Raw genomic sequence first — 26,719 nt, forward strand, 5'->3', positions numbered from 1 at the left:
CAGACCTGTATAGTTTTGTAAAAGCCTTATATTACACGCAGAGGTTCGCAGACGCAAATGTTGTTTCCAAAGGTTAGATGATGGAATAGGCAACATAAAATAAAGCTCAGCTGACTGTACTATACTGCAGACCTTGGACCTAAGTAGCATCGGTGAAAAATGCCACATACATATTATAGATATATAAACCCGGAACTTTTTATGCTAGATTTAGCAGTTCATGTTATATCCTTATGATTGACAAGGGAAGTGTAAAATTAATATTTCACATTTAATTTAAACTAGTGTGGTAATTGTATTCAAGTCTTCGCGTTAAGTACATTTTGGATTCGTGATATTCAATTTTCATTATATTTATTACTTACATACATTTTCTAGTCAACTCAACTAACGTTGTTTTTAGAACCTACAATTTAGGATTGGCGTTGCATATAACGTTAATTTCTTGCTAAGCCATGCTTACCTTTTTGAAATTGAACATTGTTTTTTTTTGCAATATTTTTATTATCTGTTATCCATCGCCATCACCTTATCAATTATCTCAATGCGTCTTTATTCCCTAAAATAATAACAATAGAACGATAGTATATTGTTTTTTATTCAAGTAAAATCCTGAATTTTATCACTGATCAGTTGCTTCCGAGTACCTCGAGTAGTCGATTTGCGGTACATGTACCATGCTTTCAAAATCATATTATGTTTTCAAATGGAAGCACTTTCACTAATTATGGATTATTAGCTCGACTATTCGAAAACTAAGGAGGGCTATACTACTCGTCCCAGCGTCGGCGTCCGGATAAAGTTTTAGGGCAAGTTGGCATTTTCACTTATAAGTCCAATACCCTTCATTCAACTCGCTTAATACTTCACACAGTTATTCAAGGCAATCACGTAATGAGGTTAGCTAACTCCATATTATCCTTTATACAAATTTTAGCCCCTGATTGACTATGGAACTTAGGTTAAAGTTTTAAAGCAGGTTGGGATATTTATTGATAACTTCTATACCATTCATTCGATTGACTTAATTCTTCACACAGTTGTTCAGGATCATCACACAATCAGGTTACATAACTCCACATTATCCTTAATACAAGTGTTGGCCCCTGATTGACTTAGAAACATAGGTTAAAGTTTAAGGGCAGGTTGAAGTTGTAGGGCAAGTTTGGATTTTAATAAAAACACTTCTATACCCTCAAATGAGTTAATACTTCGCACAATTAATGCCTACCAACTAACAATAAGGTTAGATAACTCCATTTAACCATAAACACAAATTATGGCCCTTGACCTTCTTTTTTACCTTTTTTCTTTTGATATTTTTATATTCATAATCAGGTTTTTACCAAGGGTAAACAAGTTATTAGAATGACTTGCGTCATTGTTTCTGTGGCCTGGCGGGAGGGCAGCGTCAAAGTCACCTTATGTTTCGAATACTTTTAGCTAGGTTTGACATATAGTGACCAAACTTTGTATGTAATAAGAGTTTATAGAGACATTTCATTGAATTGCGTTTGAGGCCCCTAGAATCAATGTTAAGGTCATAGTTACTATTAATAGAAAAGAAATGTTGGTATTGAATAACTTAAGTAAGGGTTGGCATATTGGGAGCAAACTTGGTATATATAAAGAGTTTATAGAGACCTGTTTTAGGCCCCCGAAAGTTATGGCCACTGTCAACTTTTTTATTTGATTTTTTATTGCTTTTGACAGGCAACTACATCAGTATTGTTTTCATTTCTAAGTCAAAGCGGCGTAGTCGAGCGCGCTGTCTTACGACAGCTCTTGTTTAATATATTCTTAGTATGCTGGTTTGTCATTTGTTTTATTTAAGTGTTTACACTTGATTGGCCAGCAATGCCAACGTTATAATACGATTAATATACTATCAGTTCTGGTAAAGTATAGTTTTAAATGTTGTCGCCCGGTAAGCAAGGTTCAAACACTATGATGTTAAATGTTTTATTCTAAATTGGCAAGACAGTACATGTCACTTCAATGCTAGAAAACCACATTTGAAATAATAGAAAAATACATGAAACAAATAATTGTATGCATGTTTAATAGCAGGCACAAATAATACAATACATACTATTAGAAAGTGTCTATGTGCATCATGTTGTACAATGTTTAAAAAATCAGTTGGTTTGTTTCATCTTTAATGTCCGTGCATGGAACAATGTTTTATATATTTTACAATATTACTTAAACCTCGTGTATTGGATTTAAATGGATTTAGTTTGTAACAATATGTTTTTGCTATTAACCTTTGTATTAAAATCTTTAATTTGATAATAACCACTGAGTAGAAAATTTGGAATACAACTTTAAAATTGAATAAATGGGACGAGCCATGTAGCCAATGTAACAAGAACTCTGGTTAACTGACACGGTGTGAGAGAAAAACAACTTAAAATCGACTAAGACAGACCACACATGCGTCATACTATTTGTTTATCCATACTTTTGTTGTATGTAATTTATCTTAAATGTTTTGTTTGGCAAACCATGATTGCTAGCGGAGTAACACATTTGTGTCTAAGTTAAAGTCAATATATGCTATTGTACCTTATCGTTTTGTTAAACAACAAATAAGATAATTGCTAAGATAAACAAAATAAAACAATTTTTGGTGCAGCGTTAGAGGTTGATAACAAAATAGCAAGAACAATACTGTCAGGAAATGAGGAATCACAAATGGGACATATTACAAATATATTTAAGGCAGGTTGGGATATTTATTAATAACTTGTATACCCTTCATTCGATTGACTTAATTATTCACACAGTTGTTCAGAACTATCACATAACTCCACATTATCCTAAATACAAGTTTTGGCCCCTGGTTGACTTAGGAACTTAGGTTAAAGTTTTAGGGCAGGTTAAAGTTTTAGGGCACGTTGGATTTTTCTCTGTCGCAAATGGGACATATCACAAATATCACTGATATTATAGACATACACAATTAGTTATGTATATCAGGCAATGCGATGTCTAAATCAAGGCCCAGTACATGGTTGAGTATTATGCCTGTAATAGAAGCATTATTTAGATATGTTATTATGCGTTTTTGAATAAGCAAAACATTGGGAACATGCAGCAACTTAAAGCTTGAGAACAGATATAAAGCACAAACATATTTTCAATGCTAACTAAAAGTATTAAACTTATATAAACATATTCGTATATTATACTTCATACTTAAACTAGGTGTCTCAATGTAGTTTAGAGATATATACATCAGAAAATGCTGTTTTAAGGTTTAAGTCAATAAACAACTTGAGAACTATAAAGCTTTGAACTATTACATAATAACGCTACACACATGTTGATATTGTCCCATGTGACGATGCATTTTGGCACGCAATGGGCTTTTTTATTCGATCACTGATATTGTTACACAATTGGATTGGCTTCAGCATTTGTTTGAGGGATCGCGGGCTGTCCATACGTTTCCGCCATTGCTGATTGAACGGACGCGTCCACGGAGTCATTTTTAACACCAATAGTCTCTACTTCAGCATATGTGAACTGCAAACCCTGTAAGAATTAGCTGATTTGCGTTTTCTTTTAAACAGTTCCATTTAGCTTAAACACGACTATGAATTCATTTGTATCATGTTACGCGTTTCATACCGTAATATTTAGAACCAAACATCTATCACCATGACAGTGTCAATTAATCACATATATTAAGAAGATTCGTAAATTACCTTTAGCCTGCGATAAATAATGCGTTACAGGAACATATTGATAGTATTACAGTTTTTGCGATTTATATACACTACAAGTAAGTAACAATAAACGTCGAAATGCGGCGACACCAGGATTTCAATTCATTCAATAAGAAAATCGGGCAACTTTAAGTTTTGGGCATCGAGTTATTAAGCAGAATTGTTTTTATGTTTTGTAGTAACCTTGACTACACTGACTTTTCAATCCAATACCATGTGAGTTTTTCACATAAACCTCCTATAAACTAAAACTCATCACCCAAATTGCAATCCAAAAACATGCCTTCATTTGCAACATAACAAGTTTCATCATAATGAAGAACTGAAAACTACAATTATTGACCATATGTTTTGCGTTCTTTAGAAACAGCGACCTTGACTCTACTGACCCCAAAAACAATCACAATCTATGTCTTAATATAAGCTTCATACACAATATATTTCAACATACGCTATTCAACAATTCTAACCTAAGATAAGCACCGGATTTATGTTTGAATTTTTTGTAACAGCGACCTTGATCTCATTAGCCCGAAAAGGAATTCCATAGTACTTCTTCACCTTAGGTTCCTACGAATCAAATTTCATCACCTTACATAAACTATATGGAAAGTAAAACCATTGTTTACCTTATTTTAGAAGCAGTGTCCTTGACCGTAACCCCACAAAACCTAAAGGAATCCAAACTTACGTATTCACATAGGTTTCATACTCAACAGCTTTGCTTACTAAACATCGATTGCAATAAAAAGTATTGCGGTTAACAGTATAAGTATTCTCGTTTTTGTGACATTCACCTTTATTCTACCGACCCCAAAGCAATCCAATGGTACCTCTTAATATATGCTGCCGACACAACAAATTTCGTTACTACATTTTTTTTCTAACTGGGTGGAAACCCTTTTTCGTTTTAGTAATATTGACATTGATCTTGACTCAATGATCCCAGATGTTATCCCAATGTACCTCAAATCAGCTTGCTTTATACCAAGTTTCAAATACATGTATTTTGTAATTAAAGACTTAAGTTAAGCGGTAACCATTTTTCTATTTTTAGTGACTTTGACCACACCAAAACCAAAATCAATCGCAAGCGACATGTTTATAAAAGGCGCAAACAAAAAATGGAAAACAAACTGTTTAATGCCCGTTTAATGCCCGCCTTTGACCACCCGCCCGACCAACGACATATCCAAATCTTTCAAATAGGATTTGGTGTAAGAAATCCGGTTTACATGTAATGCAAAACATTTATAGAAGTATGTGATATGCTTGTTATACCTTATCACAACATCACAAAGTAGTTTTCATATGAAAACGATTAAAACCAAGAACTTACGTTGCGCAGAGGACCTTCTCCGATTGTAGATAGCTGTTGATTCATCACGACTGCCGTTTCAACAACTTGGTCAGAGTGATCTCTTTTAATTCCATTCATAAAGCAAAAACCGTACTTGTAGACCAGGCAAAACGAGTAAAGGTTTAAGATCGAAAGGAAGAACGTGATGATCAGCGTAAATAGAAATACTGTGTCAATTAAAGGCATGGAATTTGTATTGTAGTTGTAGTAGTTATTAGGGGTATGGGTTGAGGGGTATTGGGATGAATGTCTGTCGTAATCATGGTTTATCGTTTTTGATTCTCCCCAAAAGAACCAGGTGTACCCAAATAGTATGACGTAGCCTATATTGCTCATGAACAACCACACATAGACACTCCAATGTCCGATTGCCTGAAAAAAGATGACTAAGGTTGCTCATAAACGTTTATTTGGACTCCTATGGCATTTCCGCATGCATTTCCTTTAAATTTCACGTAAAAATCATTTGGATGAACCACAATCCTTTGAAATTTATCTGTCAATAAAGAAATGACGCGTGTGGTTGTTTATCAAATGACGGCAATGGAACAATTGACGTCGTTCACGCTGCCCATTTTCAAAAGCCAAAAATACGCTACTTCGAAATATCTTTGAAGCGATTTTCAATAGCAATTTTGTTGCATAATTCTAGAGAAAGTTTGCAAATGATAAGTGTAAATATAACAATTGCAAACATTTCGTCACTGCAAAACAAATATTTGTATACACCGATTTACTGCAAGACTATAACATTCGATCCTAAAATATGTACAAAACATTTGATTTAAGACGAAAAGTTACATACTTTCTCTGTCTTTGTGTTCCTTGAGCAATCCCGATAGAAGCAACATTTGAAGTTTAACGGGCTCATACAACTCTGCAAGAAATATTTAATACATGCACATATATTATTTGATAGTAATGAAGTTGACGGCTGAAATATGTAAGGAATAGAAAAAGTTTTGATAAGTTGACATGACGAGAATAAACGACGACGTCAACAGTTTTTAAAACTATCGGCGGAAATTAATATGGCGTAAAACATTGTACACTTATTGAGTTGCTTTTCGGGCAAAAGTAAAACCTATTTGCCCGATGTCGGGGAAGGACCAGTAAACTATTGCCCGATGTCAGGGAAGGACCAGTAAACTATTGCCCGATGTCGGGGAAGGACCAGTAAACTATTGCCCGATGTCAGGGAAGGACCAGTAAACTATTGCCCGAGGTCGGGGAAGGACAAGTAAACTATTGGCCGATGTCAGGGAAGGACCAGTAAACTATTGCCCGATGTCAGGGAAGGACCAGTTAACTATTGCCCTATGTCGGGGAAGGATCAGTTAACTATTGCCCGATGTCGGGGAAGGATCAGTAACCTATTGCCCGATGTCGGGGAAGGACCAGTAAACTATTGCCCGATGTCAGGGAAGGACCAGTAAACTATTGCCCGATGTCAGGGAAGGACCAGTAAACTATTGTCCGATGTCGGGGAAGGACAAGTAAACTATTGCTCGATGTCGGGGAAGGATCAGTTAACTATTGCCCGATGTCAGGGAAGGACCAGTAAACTATTGCCCGATGTCGGGGAAGGATCAGTAAACTATTGCCCGATGTCAGGGAAGGACCAGTAAACTATTGCCCGATGTCGGGGAAGGATCAGTAAACTATTGCCCGATGTCAGGGAAGGACCAGTAAACTATTGTCCGATGTCAGGGAAGGACCAGTAAACTATTGCCCGATGTCGGGGAAGGACAAGTAAACTATTGCTCGATGTCGGGGAAGGATCAGTTAACTATTGCCCGATGTCGGGGAAGGACCAGTAAACTATTGCCCGATGTCGGGGAAGGACCAGTAAAGTATTGCCCGATGTCGGGGAAGGACCAGTAAACTATTGCCCGATGCCGAAAGGCATTTGTGTACACCATTTTGGTTATAATTATTAATTGGTTCAAAAAGATAAGAAACAAATAAACAATGCAAATTATTCCACTTCCCAAATCTTATTAGTAGTCGAGGCCTTTTTCCACAAAGTACTTACGAAATAGCTTCACTTCAAAGGGTCTTCAAACATGATTTACACTTTTATTGCACTCAATCTAGTATGTCTATATGCACTGTTACAAGTGCATCCCCACGCACTTTTACAAAATATTATAATATATGGGTGTTCATATAACCATTCATTAGATTGCAGTTCAATCAGTCGAGTATATACACAATATGAGCACAAGTGAAGAGAATAATAGTTTGGTTTAAATTGACGATACAGTATTTACTTACAACTTCTATATGTGTACTAAATCAGACAATATGAGAATGGTGTGAAGAAAATAATGTTATTTTTACGCACAATTTGGTCTAAGTAGAGGCAGGTCTATCCTTTACGCTCTTGTTGAAAAATATTTTCACTTGAAAAAAACACACACCTTTTTATTATATGCTTTCCGAGGATGTATAGAGTTCGAGCAGGGAAATAAAAATGAAACAGTGTTATTTCATTTTGATAATTTGTCATTTTTGAACTGACGTAGCGTTCGCATAAAATTTAGTGCGCTTTTCTGAAAAACAACGCTTAAATTTCATGATTTTATATCCATTTAAGGCATATAATATTTTGTTTGTTTCATCTATTATTACATATGGGTGTGATTTATGGGTCTTGACAAAATCTACACACTTTGGGAAGCTAAACTCGGTTTAAGACACTCAACCTCTGATGCTGATGTTTATTGGATATTTAAGTAGACACGTGTTACATATAAATAGATACGTACGTATCTTGCAATTCTTATTCAAACTGAAGGAAAGTGATAATGAAGCTAATTAATCGTTCATAGAAGATGTTAGAAATAACAATGTTTAAAAAACTTGGTTCAGCAGAATCTTCTCACAAGATATGGTTTTTAATATTATATGATTCCCAGATAAACGAAATCCACTGCATTGTAATGCACTGTAATTTTAAATGATTCAATTTTGATTCAATGATGTATATTCACAACAATGGCAAAGAATTGTCAATGCAAATGGTGTATGAATATTTCAATGGTATATAGATCTTATTACGATAACCTAGAATGCATACTGGTAGATATGATAGATTAGAGCGGAACTTACGTCATTGTCAAGTGTGTGATTCCATGAAATAGAAGACAAATTTGATGTTTAAGTGTACACCATATATTCAGTAAAGAAACATCTATATTTAAAGCTAGTATGAAAGCTTCATTATACACAAATTTTGTATTGTTTGTAATGATATTTAAAAGATATGCTGGTTACATTGAATACACCCCTTTCCTAGACACGCTGTTTCCTGAATGAAAATGATTAGTAAAATAAAAAAAACAACAACACTTTATTTTATCATTGAGTGTACAATAAAATGCTTACACTGAATTTGGCCTCTGTGCACTACTTACAAGGATGGCTGTGACCATCAAAAATTGTCCAAACACAATATCACCGACTGTTACAAACGCCATGATTTGTATCGCAATGCTGAGGAAAGCTAGTATCCGTGTGGCCCATGCTGTGATAAGGATATATGCCTTGGTACGTTCAGGGGATCTCGTGCTCTGTGCACTTCCGGCAACTGAAATATTACAATGATAGTCGTATTCGGAATGTTAAACATTTTTAATGAGCTATTTGTCAGTGTTTGTTAGTGTTTCACTTTATATCAACTAAACTCAATTTAATTTGTAAAATAAAACATTTCGGTACACCAAATACATCTCCGAAAGTAGCATGACTCTTTAGACCACACTCATTTTGGATAAACACGTAAAGGAACCTTGTTGTTATATCTCATGTTTGTTTAGTTTTTATTTTGAATATGACTGTAACTAAAATAAAAATAAAAAATCGAAAATAATTAAACTATCCTTAAATTATTGTGTGGTTACAGTGCCCAACCAACTCATCAAAAATGAGGCTACACCATGAACAGTTGGTATCGCTTATTGACACTGATGTGGGAAATAAATGACACAAAATGCATAACTGATAATGTAATCGCAGTTTCATTTTTTTTTATCGCTATGATATTTCGTCTGTACATAAAACCATTTAAATGATGCCCAAATGTGTTTGGGTAACCAGATTGAACAACATACAACATATATGGTTTTTTGAAATGCACAAAGTTAACAATGCCGTTAATGAATGTGTCAAGCATTCCAACCCAAAATGTTCAAGTTCTGAAGAAAATTCAGTGTGTTATTTTCATAATTCCATTTATTACGTGTCATTAAATTATCGGTTAACGATGTGTGTTATTTGTATTGTATTTTATGTGATTAATACGTTTCATATACATGTAATGACAACATGCCAGATTTCATTATATGTAAATTGGTTTATACCCTGTTTAAATAAAATTGGTCATATTTGAATTCCTTACTTTTTGAAATGAATTACAAACGGTATTTTATCAAGTATAAATAAAAAAAAAAATATGGTTAATTCCAATTTAATCAACATTTTAGTTTTAATTATGGTGTTTAACATTAAACTTAGTACACTTTCTTCCGCGTAATAATATGTTACTCATTTTGTCCCATAAATAAATTTCGGAAGTTGATTAAATGAATATCCGAAGTTGGAGATTGAAAAAAAAACACTAAAAAAACAACAACAACAACAACAATATGCCGATGGTTAATATGTCCAATTGCAACTTTTATGGCCGTGGCATTCGTGTTATGTTTAAACAACTTTAAGCAATGGGTATACTTTTTCTATATTTTTCAGCAATTTGTTTTACATAATGGTTATCCGGTTTGATGAAATGATAACCTTTGTTTAACATCGGATTTCTTAAAAAGTGCTCGGATGAATCAAACACAACAACTTCTGAATGAAGTGAAACAACCGAATACACTCATAGACTGCCGTTCAATTAAACCATCGCATTACTGGTTCAAATAAAATTATTAATCAAAATCGCGTTGTGTGACCCGCACTTCTAACTTAAGTTTTTAATGTATTTACCAAAAATTATATGTGAAAATCGAGATTTGAATTGATTTAATTGCTACATTTGTAAATGGTCGATGTGTTTACTTACCGTGAGTATGCATTATTATTCGGCGTAATTTGTCCTTGTTTCTTATCAAGTAGTATTATTTGAATGAAACTGCACTTATCCTTCTTGAACAGTATATCCGGTAATAAAAGCAAATGTTTATCAAACTGTATCCTCCAAATATTAAGTGTTTCAATATTTAATTTATAAATTGCTTTAAACCACAATCTTCTGAAAAAGATGGCGTCGGTTCTTTTATCTAAGCGGTTACAAACGTTCATTCGCTCTTATCAGCTACATGCATTCAATAGCTTAATATAAAGTTAATAGAAAAAAAGAAGTAAATAGATACGATCGGTTTGAAATCGCAGGTGCGTATACAAGAATCAGTATGTGATGTTAGACGCCGCACAGTTTAGATGTTCAACGTTCGGCGCTCGTCAACCCCAGAACCCTCAAAACACTATCAGGACATGGTAAGGAGGGAGCAGGTTCTCCCACCCACAATACTTTTTTTTGCTAATATTTGTCATACATGATGCATCTTGGTGTAATCTATGCATATATTTACAACTATATGACATAATATGTTCACTTTGGAGCCCTCACCCACAATGCCAGGGCTCCGTTTCAATAAATGATGTATTAATAAATGATCTATTTTGTTTTTGCCTATATGATTTCCGTACAACTTCTTTCTTTTTGATTCCAATACGTATTGGGATTTTATTTTGCTTGAAATGTATTTATTTATGAAAAAATGTATTTTCCTAATGCATGTTATGACAACGATTGCATTATCATAATGCGATGCACATACATTGTAGTTATATATGAGTTGTCCTTGCCAAGAAATGATGATGTTAATGAATGCAAAATGCAACGTTTTATTTAATATTTCACGTGTTTAACATGGCGCTCTTTTAGTTTAATATGTTATATATCAATTAATCTCATTCAAAGTATATGTTTGTTAAGAGAAAAGGTTCAGTTTTTCTGGTAATAAAGCGTACACATATATGTTTATAGCAAACAGATATTCGAAGTATGTTTCGGATATTATAAGGCAACATGCATCATCCGCATCGTCAGACCTTGAACAAATATCACAGAACAGAGGGACATATCTGCAACTTTAAAATAGGTACATTTCGATAAATGTATTACAAAAGGGATGTTTACAAGGAAATAAAGTTAAAAACAAGCCTTGTTTACCTTGTTTGGCAAAACAAATTCGCAACTGTATTTTCTAATCGTCTTTATGCATGTTTCACACTTTGGCACACTTTCTCCAAATATAGACCTTTTGTTATATAATCTTTGACTAGGTTTTACATTCGCCGTAAGGGGGCTTTTTGTTTGAAAAAAAAGAAGTTATTATTTGCTGAGCAAACATTGTATTATTTGCAAAATGCTTACCCTAAAAACTTTCAACACAATTGAATTTTTCACTGATTGAGTATTAATGTCATCAGAATGTTCTTTTTCAGCAAAAAAATAATATAATAATACAATTTTTGATCATTATTATTCCACTTGAATTGGAACTGGGACTATTTTATTAGATCACTGGGATGGTATCACATTTGGATCGGTTTCTGTGTACGGTGAATGGGTTGAGAAACTGTAAGCATTGCAATAGTCATCTGTAACATTAATATCTTGATGGTGTGGAAGAGGATGTGAAAATGCCTTGCCGGATACGACCGATATTGAGAGTACAGTGTCCCAAGAGATGTAATAGTTTGCTGAGTATTCCATTGCAGCATTTGTGAATTGTGAATCCTGAAAAAGAACGAACGGATATAGATTCTTTGTTAATGGTCTTATGCAGAAGGTGCATCTTCCGTTTGTTTTTGGTATATTGATATGGTGTTATACGCCTCCGATCCCTGCCCAGACAGTTTTTAACGCCAGATTCCAGCGGTATTTTTTTCGTAAACAAACAATCCGACATGACAGTAACATACTTTTGTTCACAGCTCAATCATCAATATGGCGACTTTCTTCTAGAATCAAATACAGAATTGTTCTTAAAGAATTACCTCGACCCCCAAGCAAATTTAGACTCGAACATTTTAGTTACTTCTTTAATAGGAGAGTATAGTTGCGTGTTCGACTATTCCTTGAAACCTGACATCAAATCTACGAACCATCGCTTGTCACAGCGATTTGATATTAAGTGAAATCGGATGTTGTTGTATTAATAAACAATTTTAAGAATGTATCAATTTGAACAATGATATCAAGTATTCACATATCTACGAAGAACGAAAATCAAGTACAAAATACACGTTACCTACAAAGTTGATTGAATTTTTACAATTTCGCAAAGTTGGCATTTTTGAAATACAACTTAGTATTCATCTGTTGTATGGTTTCCTTATTGAACGCCAAATAAATAATGTACCTTAGTTTACGCCCAATCGAAAAATTACCTTATCAAATGCCTAATAGAAAATGTACCGTATTGTGAGCCTAATCTAGAATTTATCTTACTGAATGCTTAATCGAGAATATACCTTCTTGTATGCTTAATAGAGAATGTACATTATTGTGCGCCTAATCGAGAATGTACCTTCTTGTATGCTTAATAGAGAATGTACATTATTGTGCGCTTAATCGAGAATGTACCTTCTTGTATGCTTAATAGAAAATGTACATTATTGTGCGCCTAATCGAGAATGTATCTTATTGTATGCTTAACAGAGACTTTACCGTATTGTTCGCCTAACCGAGAATGTACCTTATTGTATGCTTAATAGATAATGTATCTTATTGTGCGCCTGATCGAGAATGTACCTTATTGTATGCTTAATAGAACATGTACCTTATTGTACGACTAATCGAGAATGTACCTTATTGTATGCTTAATAGAAAATGTATCTTATTGTGCGCCTAATCGATAATGTATCTTATTGTATGCTTAATAGAGAATGTACCGTATTGTGCGCCTAATCGAGAATGTACCTTATTACATCCGTATTAGAGAATGTACCGTATTGTGCGCCTAATCGAGAATGTACATTATTGTATGCGTAATAAAGAATGTACCTTATTGTGTGCCTAATCGAGAATGTATCTTATTGTAGGCTTAATAGAGAATGTACCTTGTTGTGCGCCTAATCGAGAATGTATTTTATTGTATGCTTAATAGAGAATGTACCTTATTGTGCGCCTAATCGAGAATGTATCTTATTGTATGCTTAATAGAGAATGTACATTAGTGTACGCCTTATCAAGAATGTAGACTACTCACAACACGAGTGTATGGTTGACTGCAGAACAAGTTGATGCATACTCGAACTTTTACATCAAAACATAAATAATTATCGCTTTTAAAGAAGATGTTCTCATGGAATTTATTGGTTATATATTGTTTAACAAAAAATTCGCTATCTAAAAAAAAACGTCATAAGAAAGGTAATAGTACTCGTCACATTAAATTTTAAAATCTGAGGTATATCAGTAAAGGAATCATTGAAGATTGCACACAGCCATTATTTTGTCAATCATTCAATAGCCATATTTGGATCTCACAACTCATATTTAATATATCAGTGTAACTCGTGTCATTTTATTATGATTTTATTGAGTCTGTGTTTGGTGTTTAAGTCTCATATCAACGGTTGATAAGGAAGCGCTACTGTGCGAAAGTGGGTTGAAGGGACAAACACACAAAACATTCACATTTATTTTGTCATTTGATGTTCAGTTTAAAGAAGCCTATTCAAAGAAATGGCTTAATTAGGTTAACTTGTAGGCGCATAATGTTTGTCTCTATCTGAATGCAAAAACAAAAAATCATAAATTAACGAGAAAGATGGAACAACAGCAAAAAAAAACTCAACAACCAATTCAGTACATATATTCTCTATAAAAATAACAATAACTAGGGGTGTTTATCAAGGATTGTTAGATACCGCCTTGGAACGGTCAGTAAAATGTTAATTTACTGGGGGTTTAAACCAGTTTAAGTGCACAAATTTCACTCTTATCCCAACAATCCTAAATAAAGATAAAACGCAAAAGGTAAATCTTATCAAAGTATGCATTCACTTGAGGAAACTTAACGATTAAACAAATGATAATAAAATTTTAGGTAAACCCCAAATACTTCTGTCATTAGAGATCTCAACTCTATCTGCAGACGGTGGAATACAATTCAGAGTACCTAATGCAAAAAACTTTTCAAAGATACGATGCAGACATTGTTTGAAACAATGAGCATCACACACAGTCTGCCTTATAAAATAAAAGGTTTAAAACTGTGTGATCATAGAGTTGCATAATAAAAGCACCATTGTACTAAAACTTGGAACAAATAAAGAAAACATTATTAAATAAAAAAGCGACATTTATTAGCTAATTTTTCTTTCCAAATGATTTGAAAATGTAAAATATTTGAAGAAAATGAAGTCACATGCAAAAACACTCCGAGTCAGCCAAAAATGTTTTAGCCAAAAAAGCACAATCATCATTAAATCAAAGTACTGAAAGCTTAGTTATGTAAGGATGCTATATTCAACCCTATATTTTGTTTCAGGAATTCATCTTCAATAACTAGAAGGCAAGTGCTCTTCAAAAGTTTGCCTTTATATCCACGGTTTAAATAAAATCCAAGTAATTCATTGAGTCTATCTGCCCAACTACCTGCTGGAACCATTTTAATTTTACGAATTTTCTTTAAAACATCACCATTAAAATCGGGATGAACAATACTATCAAGAATCCAATTATGTTTACAGTTGTTGCTTTTTCACTTGTGAAATACTTACGACAAATGCGTTTTTATGCATGTTGGTGAAATATATCTGTTCACTAATATGTTTGGCAATAACATGTTTTTGATTCGATCACTGTAATTTGGTTTCACATTTGGAGTGGCATCAGCGTATGGTAGAAGACAGACAGGCTGACCACTCGTTGCCGCCAAGTCGAGCCTGCCGAGTCACTTGTAACACCAATAACTTGCTGAGAAGGTCCGGCAGGATACGGCTGGTATTGAGGCTACTGTGTCTCAGGGTAAGTAGACGGTTGCTGAGAACCCACTGTAGTATCTATGAACTGCAAACCCTGTGAAGATATAACAGACCCAAAACGGGATGGTTTAATATAGCTTTATTACATTCATACTCATACGCACACGATCTTGAATCTAATCAATAACTGAACTATCAACATAAATGCAACTGTTAGCCAGAGGCGAGCTTATCATACACACAGGCGGGCTTATCAATACTGGGCTCTAATTGGACAATCTGAACTTTAAACAGTTCTTTGAAAGTTATAAGACATGTCACAATGCGTCGACAAGTAGTCTTTAAATTATTCAATCAGGAAATTTGGTTATATCTTTAGATATCAAATGTTTTAACAGAACTGTTTTGCCTTTCAGAGTAAAGCTTCCTTGGCTACTCCTATATCTAATCACATGGTAAGTTTTCACATAAACCTCCTATAAACTAGATATCATCACCTGAAATACAATCCCTAAGTACATCTTCATTTTTAACATACCAAGTTTCATTACTAAATAGAACCGAACACTGAAATTATTCAGCATATTTTTGCTTTTTTTTGAAACAGAGACATGACCCTTCTGACTCCTCAATCAATCAAAAGGTAAGTCTTCACACATGTTTCACAACATATTTCACACTATACATCATTTCAAACTTAAGAAATGGATAAAAAATATTTTTCTTTTTTTGTAACAACGACCTTGATCCGACCAGCACGAAAAGTAATCCAAAAGTATTTCACCGCCTGATTTTTTTCTACGCAGCAAGTTTCATCATTAAACATAAACCAACTAGTAGGTAATAAAGTAGAAACCTTTGTTTATATAACGTTAGTTGCATCGACCTTGAGATTAATCCCAGAAAAGATAAAGCAATACAAAAGTACGTCTTAACATAAGTTTTCATAGACTACTGGTTTAATCACTTTACATCAATTATATTGAAAGGTATTGACTTAAATGTAATTTGTTTTCTTGTTAAAGTAACAGAGACCTTCACCTGGGTCATACCGACCCAGAAAAGCAAATCGAAGGTACCTCTTCAAATTACCTTTATACACAAAAAATCTCGTTACTACACTGAAATTCTTAATAAAGTTATTTAGTGGATATTTTTTTATTATCATTACATCGGTCCGGACTCAATGGTCAAAATAGTAATTCCAGTGTACTTCAATTTAGCTTGCTATATACCAAGTTGCAAATCTATACCTTTTTCTAAGAAGGTTTTGTGTTATTGAGCAGAAACCATATATGTATTTTAATTACTTTGTCCAGACCGAAACAAAAGCAATCAGTTTATTAACATTAAACCACACGCTAACGTTAACCGGAAGACCGCCTCCGATTGTAGATATCTCTTTATTCATCACGACCGCCGTTTCAACGCTTTGCTGAGAGTGGTCCCTATCGACTTCATTCATGAAGCAACAGCCGTACTTGTAGACAAGACTAAATGAGTAAAGGTTCAACATCGAAAGGAAGAACGTAATGATCAGCGTAAATGCAAATACTGTGTCCAATAAAGCCATGCTGTTGTATTCGTCGACGTTAAAGAAGTAATAGTTATGCACGTCATTATAGTAGTATTCTCTTAATTCTGCCCAAATATACCAGCTGTACCCAAACATGATGGCGTAGCACATGTTGCTGATGAACATCCACAAATAGACACTCCAATGTCCGATTGCCTGAAATAAGATTACAAATGTTTCACGTTAACGTAATGAACATTCTCTCCTCCAATGGAGGGCACAAAAGGCCTTTCTATATATTTTTTGAAATACTTACATATGTCATTGTGCATGTTAGTTTTATTTCACGGTTGGGGTTACGCCGCAAAGTAAGGAAATACATAGATAAATAAAAACATGTAGACACAATATTGAAGTTTATGCGAGGTCCGGTAATTAGATTAAATTCAGCATGTATCGAAAGTAAGTTGATACATTTAATTATTACACACGAGACGATTTCTTCGGTACAAAATAAGTTTTTAATATGTACAAAAATTATTAAAGGCAAATTGTTATATACTTTCTCAATCTTTGTGTATCTGGAACAATCTCGATAGCAGAAACAGCTGAAATTTAACGGGCTTAAAACACTCTGAAAGGAAAGAATCAGTATTATCAGTGTTACTGCATTGTAGTGATATTGTCTGCTGAATTATCCTAAGAAGAAAACTTGGAGTTGATAAGTTGACATGAGGAGAATAAAGCGACGATGACGAAAGTTTGTCAAACTAATGGCGGCTATCAATATTGAGTGACATTTTCATGTTTCTGTTTCCATTTAATGTTATACACTTATGGAATGGCTTGTCGGGCAGTGGTCAAACTATTTGCCAAGGTTGTGGATCGACCAGTAAACTATTGCACAAGACCGAAAGGCTTTGTGATTTTCATTCGGCAATTCAAATTATTCGACCGCGCTAATCTCTTCATATAAAAGGTTTAAAACTCTATATATATCAAAATATCGTGCACTATTTAATTTATTCTGAAAAGGGTAATTCTTAACGACAGAAATTGAAACTATAATTTGTTTCAGGCACAAGGAGTTTACAGTAAAATATGAACAAAACAATCATACATCAATAATACATCAATAATAATACTTGTATTATTGAATACACCCCAATTCATAGACAAACAATTTCCTGAATATATCATGACAAATAAATACAATAAAAGTTTGTTCAATAAACGCTAACATTGGATTTGGCTTCCGCACACTACTTACAAAAGTTGCTGTGGCCATCATGAAGAATCCAAAAATAATGCCCACCATAACAAAGGCCAAGGTAGAAAAAACAATACTGAGGAAAGCTAGTATTCGTGTGGCTATCACTGTGATGCGGATACATCTTTTGGTAGCTTCAATTGATCTTGTGCTCTGCGCACTTTCGTCAACTGAAATATTAAGAGTGATAATCGTATTCGGAATGTTGACATTCATGATGTTGACGTTCATGAAAAACTAATTGTCAATGTTAAGTACTTGATGAACTCAATAATTATGATTTGTAAAATTATAAATAGTTCTGTACCCAGAACAAAGCTCGGTAAAAAGCATGACTCTTTAAGTCATACTTTTCGTGGATACATATGTTAAGAAACAACTTTGTTGTTGTAAATTATTTATGATTAGTATCAATTATGAATAAGACTGTGAGTTAAAATATTCAAAAACTCAAACAAGTTCAACTAGTCTTTAAATAAAATTTGTTTAATGCTTGCCCGGCCACCTCACTGAAAATGAGGTTACCCCCTGTATGCTAGTGAATGCAATATTTTATCGCTTTATTATGTACAGGTTTTTGATATAGACATATTCAATCTTTTCGAATGATTTACACTTTATTGGCTTACCGGGCACGAACAGTCCACATCATTGTACAACGGTTTTCTTTATAACATCTCTTTCAAGACATTGCATGTAAGTGTTGAATTTGATATTCTCAATGTAACTACTTTTTGTCAGTATCATTAAAATTGCTTTTCGCGTTTTGACGTATCGCTAAGCATTCACAGTTTACGCAGATTATAATAGAACTAATAACTATCCAACTTTGACGTCTGTTTTGAGATCTTATAATTATTACTATGTTTTGATAAAGGAAATTCTAGAACATTTTGAACAGATCTTTACAATTACACTGATCATTTAAATATCTTGCGATTTAATCGTCGGTTCAACTTTAAATGTTAAAATATAAGTTTCAGAAAATTAATAAAAGAAATAGAAGTGGAGATCGAAAAAAAGAAAGCGAAGCCTTTTTGATAAAAAACACTTGCTTACATGTTAATGGTTCCAACTAATTGACAGACTTGTGAACGCATTCGGTTGTTATATTTTGTTATATATTCATCAGTGAATCTTAACGTATCTGATGTTGAACAAAGCTTTTATTTTCATCAAACCATTGATAATAATGCTGAATTGTGACGTCGGGTGAGCCCATATAATGTTATGAATGAAATAGGTATAGAGAAAGCTATTGCAATTTGTGTTTTGTTTTTCATTTCAAATGAAATCGGACTTTATATTTTTTGAATGCCAAGGTATCCAACTTTTAATATTGTTTGCGGAATATATGGTACATATTCTTTCTTGACACCAATAGAACCCTTTCTAGATATAGCAAAATAATATGGGGCTCACCTAGCGGAGTGCCAGGAGAAAAACCTTCTTGTCTGGCTTGGTGACCACCAATCAAGTTCAATCGGAAAGGCATGAAGTCGCACATAGGATGCTTTGTAGAGAGTCGAGTGCGCTAACCACAACCCTAACTGGACAACTAACAGGAATGACAAACAAGTCACTTAAATTCGCCATTATTATATGGGGGAGCTCTAAACCCTTTGAAATCAAGAAACTATTAATCTAATTTTATATAAGGTGTAATATAATAAACTGTTGTCAAATAACCCATTTTAAAACTGCATTTTTAACGATTTTCGAAACAATGCAACCTTATTGCAACATTTCCACATATTTATGAACGATTAAACTATCATTTAAACTGATGATGACATATTTCCGATGCTTATAGTTCATTACACAAAGCACTGATGTTTCGGCCCGGCACATATACAACCATCAGCATATTTTTTATATTTGGGATCGTTCAGAAGTTCATTCATGGGACAAAACTAACATAAGGAGTAATGGATCGAACAGGACAGGCGCAAATTCACCAGCCTTAAAATGGTAAATGTTTAATAGCATGACCACTGTCAATGTCCTTCTAATCTGGGCAAACATAATCCTAAAGTCCCAATTCCTGTCCAGTCACAGTGGGAGAGCGCAAGAGAATGTGTTCTAAGTGCAACGATAATCGAAACTAAAACACCGTGTTTATAATAGCAAAGATTGACAAAGAATATATATATTAGACTTCACAACATATTTGTATTAATTCTGCATTAAATACTGTCTGTAAAAAAGTAAGGAGTTCAAGTATGTTAAAATTGTATCAAACCAGTGAACCATGAAAGAATTTTAGCATAAAACTCAAAGAAGACAAGAACAAACACCACACATGGTTTAGAACACGAACAAAAGGTAATCTCACAATGCAACGGACCTTAGAACAATATAAAGTGGCATATTGTTAACACAATGATTACATAAATCTCCAAATATAAAGATAAGCTCTGATAAACAAGTCTTAGCAAATATTTACGCTATGTACGCAAATATCAGTAATAATGAATTGTACCCAATGTGGTTTGGGTTTGTTTGTGAGTGATTTATACTATCTCATTTAGGCTAGGTTTTTTGGGAGATAAACAACCGATATGTCTCCTACGGTTTATATTATGAAATAGTTAAAGCTTTTTTTAATGAAAACATATGTGTGTCTTGTATAGCTTTTGAAAGCCGCAGATTCCCATCGTCCTTAGAGTTCTGATAAACCAGATATAGCTCCTTCTCTACAGGACCCTATGCATATTTCTGTCACTGCGGAACTTTCCAATGACGATACTATTTACTATTGTTAGAAACTGGCCAAATATGTAGCAAACTTTAAACAAACAAACGCAAATGCTTTCCAACTACGAACAAATGTCAAAAAGGTTACACTTTTTGGCAACACATGTAAGAACATGTTATACAGTGCAATTTATGTCTTAATCAATACTGTCCAATTTATAGACATATCTGCTACTGCTTTTGTTACTACTACTTTTTAAAGACACCAACCTCTCTGACTAAATGTTCGCAAATTGTCTTTCTTGGCATAACATATTAGCAAGAGTAGACTTTTCTTTAGAGCTGATGAGTTATAGATGAGGTGATTGAAATGTAAAGCATTTATAGATGGCAATGTAAACATTACAGACTATAACAACCATACCTCTTGCCTGATGTTCACAAATTGCTTGTCATGACAGACTGTATATGCCATACTTTCAAAGATTACATCCGTTTATTATGAAAACAATTAATTGATGGCAATATCAATTTTACACAATAGAACCATACCGTTGGGACCCTTTGTACAAATATTTGTTGTTGAAAATTGTTCCAAAATTGATAAATCTTTGTTCAACATGGGCTACCTTCACAGTTCTCTGACCAATAAAAATACAACAGTTTCAGAATAACCAAAAATACCTAGTTCCACTCACAAGGCTGCCAATTAATTTAAAATATAACAATAAAGTACAAGCAAGGGTGTTGTTTGTATGTATTTGCTTAAACTAATATTGGTGATAACGAGAATTAAACTTAGTTGCAAGATTTGTATAGTAATTTATTCAGTATAATAACTCAATGCGTGCATTATTAGTTGGCGTAATTTGTTTTTCTTATTCCGTACTAAGTACCACAATTTAAATTAGATTGCACGTATGCTTTTTGAACAAATACCCAGTAGTAAAAATGTAAATAAAACTTAATGAGCTTTTAAAGAGCCAAAATTAATTTGCTAAATGTTGACTCATAGCAACCCCATGCAATTTCGTTATCGGGGTATTACCTTTTTAATACGTTTCAAAATGACAAAAAATACTAGTACATGTTTTTATTATCGGAATTGATAATCTTGAATACAGTATCTTGTACAGTTACATCGAAATAACGAAATAAAACCATTTATTTTATTTTTTGTAACAAGTATAATAATTTGTTTATATACATGCAAAAAAAGTGTTCTGTATCATTAACGCATATATCTTTTTCATTTTGGAACGGGTTCTGTTACTAATGTACAAATGTGCATTTTTTTGTTGGGGGCTGAGAACGCCATTAATTCCCAATATTACTAAAATGAAGAAACATTAATAATATTAAGCAATTCATCAGTTATGGCAACCGATTTGGAGGAATTAGAGCATATGTGAATGCTTTCAATAGTTATTATACATAAAATATAATACCCAGCTTGTTGGCACACTTATATTGTGTTTTTTAAAGCTGCTCTCTCACAGATATACCGTTTTTACAACTTTTTAATTTTTTGTCTTGGTTGGAGCAAATTTTTGCGTAAATATCTGCAAACCAAAGATTGCTGACAAAAGATCAGATCGCAGAGTTTCATATTTCCGTTCGAAAAGTAATGTTTTATGGCTAACGGTTTAAGAAAAATGCATAAAAAAATCAACTTTTGAACTTAAATATAAAAGTCTGCGATCTAATGTTTTGTCAGCAGTCTTATATAACTAGTTTCCATGCATTTTCGTAAAACTTCGCTCGTTCCAAAAGACAAAAAAAGTTGTTAAAACGTTCAATCTGTGAGATTGCAGCTTTAAGAAAAATATGAAGAAATAATCAATTGCTACATCAACTGAACACAAGAAGCATAATGTTATGACCCGTAGTACACTATTGTTAATATATAAGTTATTATTAAGAAATGCCTTTTAAAATAATACCAGATAGAAATCTAAGGCTTTCAAGAGGTATAAAAGACCTTCTCTCATTTCAACATAACAAGACTTTATATTTTAATTGTGCTAACCATGTCCGGGATATCGGTTATGTGTATCTTACATTTCCAAAACTAGCATATAAAGATAAGGATGTAAAGATCACTTTTAAGCAACCTCAAACCCCATTAGGTGTTTTCAGACTTCGTAGCGTAAGTATGCACATTAAAATAGTTTATCACCTCTTTGCTTCATATTGTAGGCTTTATGCGATCATAATGTTTAACAATATGCATCTTTGACTCGCCCTAAGACCAGGAATGGTCCGAGATCGTATTTTCTTGGTGTGCTTATCTCATTATATCATTCATACTGGGCCATATACTTCTCATTTAAAGCTGCACTCTCACAGATATACCATTTTTACAACCTTTTTTATTTTTTGTCTTGGAAAGAGCATATTTTTGCGTAAATATCTGCAAACCAATGATATACGAAAGCTGGCAAAAAATCAGATCGCAGATTTTCATATTTCCGTTCGAAAACTGATGTGTTATGGCTTAAACCGTTACTAACGGTTTACGAAAAATGCATAAAACATCAATTTTTGAACTTTAATAAAAATCTGCGATCTAATTTTTTGTCAGCAGTCTTATATAACTGGTGTCAATAGATTTTCGCAAAAATTGGCTTGTTCAAAGACAGAAAAATAAAAAAGTTGTCAAAACGTTCAATCTGTGAGAGTGCAGCTTTAACCTTTTGACTTATTCGTTCTTGTATTTTTTGTTCTTATGCGTTTCATATAGTATTACGTGTATGCCAAATAGCATTCTATGTATATTGGTTCATACTTTTGTTTATACCGGCAATAAAGTTTGTCGTACTTGATTTTTCTTTCTTATTGAAATGTTTTACATATAGTGATTCATCCACTTTTAATAGGAATAAATTATAAATTTTAATTAATCCACAAGTTTTATTTAAAATATATTTATTATCATTATACTAAGAACGTATATTTCGCTCCATTCCTCCTGTGATTAGACTGGAATAAGGACTCTTATTTTTGCCCAACTTTATCGGACTTTAACATGCATCATGCTATTGAATTATAATGATTTAAAGGCTGATGCATTAACTTCAACCTTTGTTCGATCCATTACTCCTTATCTTCATTGTTTTCTATGAAGGAACGGACGTGGGAGATCGTATACAAAATAGGATTTGTCGATGGTTAAATCTGAGCCGATTGTATCTTTTGTTGCCGTGTGATATATGAAACAGCTATTAGCAACGGACATATGCCTTCATTAGTTTAAATGAGATGTTAGTCGTGCATAAATAAAGCGAAATGTTGCAAGCTGAAAGGCGAAAATAGCTGAATAAAGGGTTATCTATAAATTTTAACAAAAAATGAGTTCCAATATTTATCTGGAGGTTGGAGTTTAGTTTTACCGTGATTGAATAAATAAGTTGATTATTAAGTGCTAAATTTTAACAAGTGAAAATATAAATGTCACCTCCTTCAAACGATTAAGAGGCCCCTTTACACTTGGTGCAGCTTGGCATTTTATCAAATAAAATAATTGCGAATTAAAGTGACTTGCATGTCATTTCTATTGGTCGTCCGGTTAGCGCTGTGATAAGCGCACTAGACTCTCCCAAAAGCCAGGTTCGCCTCCCAGCCCTGGCCCATTAGTTTGGTTTGTGATCACCAAGCTGGACAAGTGGTCTTTTACCGAGCACTCCTGTACCACTCCCACCCATACGCAGCACAATATCTCACTCATTACCATCGTGCCGACGACAGTGACTTAGAATGAACAAAACACGTTTATACAATTAATAACTGTAGTTCAATCTATGATAGCCAACTTTCAATTATGTGTATTGTGGAAGAAAGGTGTGCAACTATTGTTTGGATATAATTGAAAAGGATTTCATTTGCGGCTAGAAAGACTATGTAAACATCATACCACAAACACTAGTACAAGCTAGATATTTTGGCATTTATTGAATTACAAGTATGATTTCAGCTAAAATAAAAAACAAACACAACCAGATTGCAATCTCTCTCTCTCTCTCTCTCTCTCTCTCACACACACACACACACACACACACACACACACACACACACACACACACACACACAAACACACTCTCTCTCTCTCTATTATATATATACATATCAGTAATTTGGCTCACATATTAGTGATCATTAAGTAAAGCCTTTAAAAATGATACCAACATTATGTCGGGTCTCAATTCAAAATTATCATCAATGGTATGATACAATAATCAGTTTTGTTTACCATCGGATACATAAGCGCGTTTTCTGATGAATCAAAATACAACAATTTCAAAATAAAGTTAAAGTAGCTTAATATACTCAGAAGGCTGCCAATGAAATTAAACCATGGCATTTAGGTATAAGTAAAAATAATGATAAAAATGACTTCGCCACCTTTGTTCGATCCACACTTCAACTTTCTTTTATTAATTTACTAAAACTCATATTGTTGACATCGAGATTTAAACTTAATTACAAAATATTCAAATGGCCATGTAATTACTTACCTTGAGTAAGCATAATTCGGTGTAATCCTTGTTCCTTATTTGGTAGTGTCATTGAATATGACTGCACGTATCCTTCTTAAACAGTATACCCAGTAGTACAAAACAGATGTTGTTCAAATAAATGCCCCAAATAATAAGTGTTTTTTAATATTAAATATTGAATAAGTATATGTTTTAAAACATGTTCATGGCATAAAGTTTTCGTACAAAGATTTCGTTATTAAGATAAGCTTATCGGATACAACTGTTTATTTCCTCCTATCAGTTGCATACATTCAATAGCTAAATATAGTTATTTCGTAAGGCGGGTACGTGTAAAGCCTATCAGCTAAAGGTAAAGGGTTGTAAAACACTTAAGGAATACAATATAAAGTAAGCACACATTTAGGTGTACCACAGACGGGAGACTTTGATCGGCATTGAACTCACATACAAAGCAAATGGCTCTGATAAAGCTCACTAAAATTGCTGCATTATTCTTTTATCCCAAATAAAAAAACTGCCATAAAGCAGTCGGAAGTTATCCACAAGCACTGCGCCACACAGATAAGTAATCTCTTGTACTGCCATGGTTTCAGAAAAATATCAAACTGAAAAGATAAATGTGCATGAAAAAGGGACTGATGTATTCAGCAAGAATTCTATGCATAGACATCCAGAGCAAAAACAAAATGATTTTGAGGTTTGTTTTATCCCGTCTGATCGTCGCATACAAATTAAACGCAAATCCTCACTTAAGCAATGTATTATTAAATTGTTGATTTGTACAAAAAAATACATTTCATATTCTAAACGAGTGTTTATATGAGCGTTAATTATGTGTGCTGTTTTTTTTTGTTTTTAATTGTAAGTGTGCATTTCATTAAAACGTGTGCTTATTTCTTTAATCAAGAAGTATACAACTAAACCCATAGGGATTTTCAAATAAAGTTGTCAGTTTGTTGTTAGTGTACCAGGGTAATTTTTGTTAATCTCTTATACACCATTTTCTACTATATATGCATAAGGCTATTTGTACGCTTAATCCAGAATAAACCTTATTGTACGCTTTATCAAAAGTACACCAAACCAGTTCTAATGCACACTTGCTTGACCACATAAACGGTTTAAAAACATCCCTTTTAAATACTATGTTCTCATACATTCTTTATCGGTATTAATATTTGCTAATACAAAAGAATATTTGTGGATCTGTCAGTGAATAATTATTTCAGCCATTGTTTAGGAATCGCTACTTTACAAATGTGGGTTGGAGGGATCAAAATACAAAAAAAAAATATTCAGTGCTTTTTATGTCATTTGAATTTCAATCTTGAGAGCTTAGTTTGAAAAGCATTTGCACTAAAACGCAGAAGTTTAAAAAAAACGAATTTTTTAGGTGCTATAATGTTTATCGCTATCTAAACGACATTATGTAAATAATGTCTTGTGACATTGTGGAGATAACTTATATTTTAAGAACGAATGTTTGCTCGATAAGATGTACATGTTTCTGTTGATCAATACATTAATGAAAGCATAACACCGCACAATTTGATCACTTTTTAATGATACACAAACAATTACTTGCAAATAAACGCATATTATATGGTTAAAACACACAGCACACAGTAATGAAAT

At 33.4% G+C, this 26,719-nt stretch overlaps 2 protein-coding genes across 7 annotated transcripts; both read right to left on the reverse strand.

Annotated features, from left to right (window-relative positions):
* Positions 1 to 1,946: 1,946 nt before the first annotated feature.
* Positions 1,947 to 10,323, reverse strand: LOC128224910 (uncharacterized). Of its 3 annotated transcripts, XM_052935003.1 has the most exons (6): positions 10,163 to 10,323; positions 8,514 to 8,686; positions 5,900 to 5,971; positions 5,074 to 5,466; positions 4,364 to 4,405; positions 1,947 to 3,540 (listed from the first exon to the last, which is right to left on the reverse strand). In XM_052935003.1, exons 1-5 carry the CDS (start codon positions 10,173 to 10,175, stop codon positions 4,370 to 4,372), a joined length of 687 nt encoding a protein of 228 aa, XP_052790963.1. In that variant the 5' UTR covers positions 10,176 to 10,323; the 3' UTR covers positions 1,947 to 3,540; positions 4,364 to 4,369. The 3 variants fall into 3 exon arrangements, with proteins under 3 accessions (XP_052790963.1, XP_052790961.1, XP_052790964.1); XM_052935001.1 differs by lacking the exon at positions 4,364 to 4,405; XM_052935004.1 differs by lacking the exons at positions 4,364 to 4,405; positions 5,074 to 5,466.
* Positions 10,324 to 13,877: 3,554 nt separating this feature from the next.
* LOC128224726 (uncharacterized) lies at positions 13,878 to 25,338 on the reverse strand. Of its 4 annotated transcripts, none has more exons than XR_008259531.1 (5): positions 25,100 to 25,338; positions 17,889 to 18,058; positions 17,181 to 17,252; positions 16,356 to 16,834; positions 13,878 to 15,196 (listed from the first exon to the last, which is right to left on the reverse strand). XR_008259531.1 is itself a non-coding variant. In XM_052934710.1 (5 exons), exons 1-5 carry the CDS (start codon positions 25,149 to 25,151, stop codon positions 15,181 to 15,183), a joined length of 378 nt encoding a protein of 125 aa, XP_052790670.1. In that variant the 5' UTR covers positions 25,152 to 25,338; the 3' UTR covers positions 13,878 to 15,180. The 4 variants fall into 4 exon arrangements, 3 of the variants coding, with proteins under 3 accessions (XP_052790670.1, XP_052790669.1, XP_052790668.1); XM_052934710.1 differs by having other exon boundaries at positions 16,767 to 16,834; XM_052934709.1 differs by having other exon boundaries at positions 16,469 to 16,834.
* Between the last annotated feature and the right edge of the window lie 1,381 nt (positions 25,339 to 26,719).

The sequence above is a fragment of the Mya arenaria genome, chromosome 17 (assembly GCF_026914265.1).
Source record: "Mya arenaria isolate MELC-2E11 chromosome 17, ASM2691426v1".
NCBI lineage: Eukaryota > Metazoa > Mollusca > Bivalvia > Myida > Myidae > Mya > Mya arenaria.

Coding starts and splice junctions, on each gene's coding strand:
- LOC128224910 (XM_052935001.1), bottom strand. Junction 5,972..8,513: donor TGATGGTCACAGCCATCCTT/GTAAGTAGTGCA, acceptor TATTTCTTGCAG/AGTTGTATGAGCCCGTTAAA. Junction 5,467..5,899: donor GGAACACAAAGACAGAGAAA/GTATGTAACTTT, acceptor ATCTTTTTTCAG/GCAATCGGACATTGGAGTGT.
- LOC128224726 (XM_052934708.1), bottom strand. CDS start 25,151: ATGACACTACCAAATAAGGAACAAGGATTACACCGAATTATGCTTACT. Junction 17,253..17,888: donor TGATGGCCACAGCAACTTTT/GTAAGTAGTGTG, acceptor CTTTCCTTTCAG/AGTGTTTTAAGCCCGTTAAA. Junction 16,835..17,180: donor GATACACAAAGATTGAGAAA/GTATATAACAAT, acceptor ATCTTATTTCAG/GCAATCGGACATTGGAGTGT.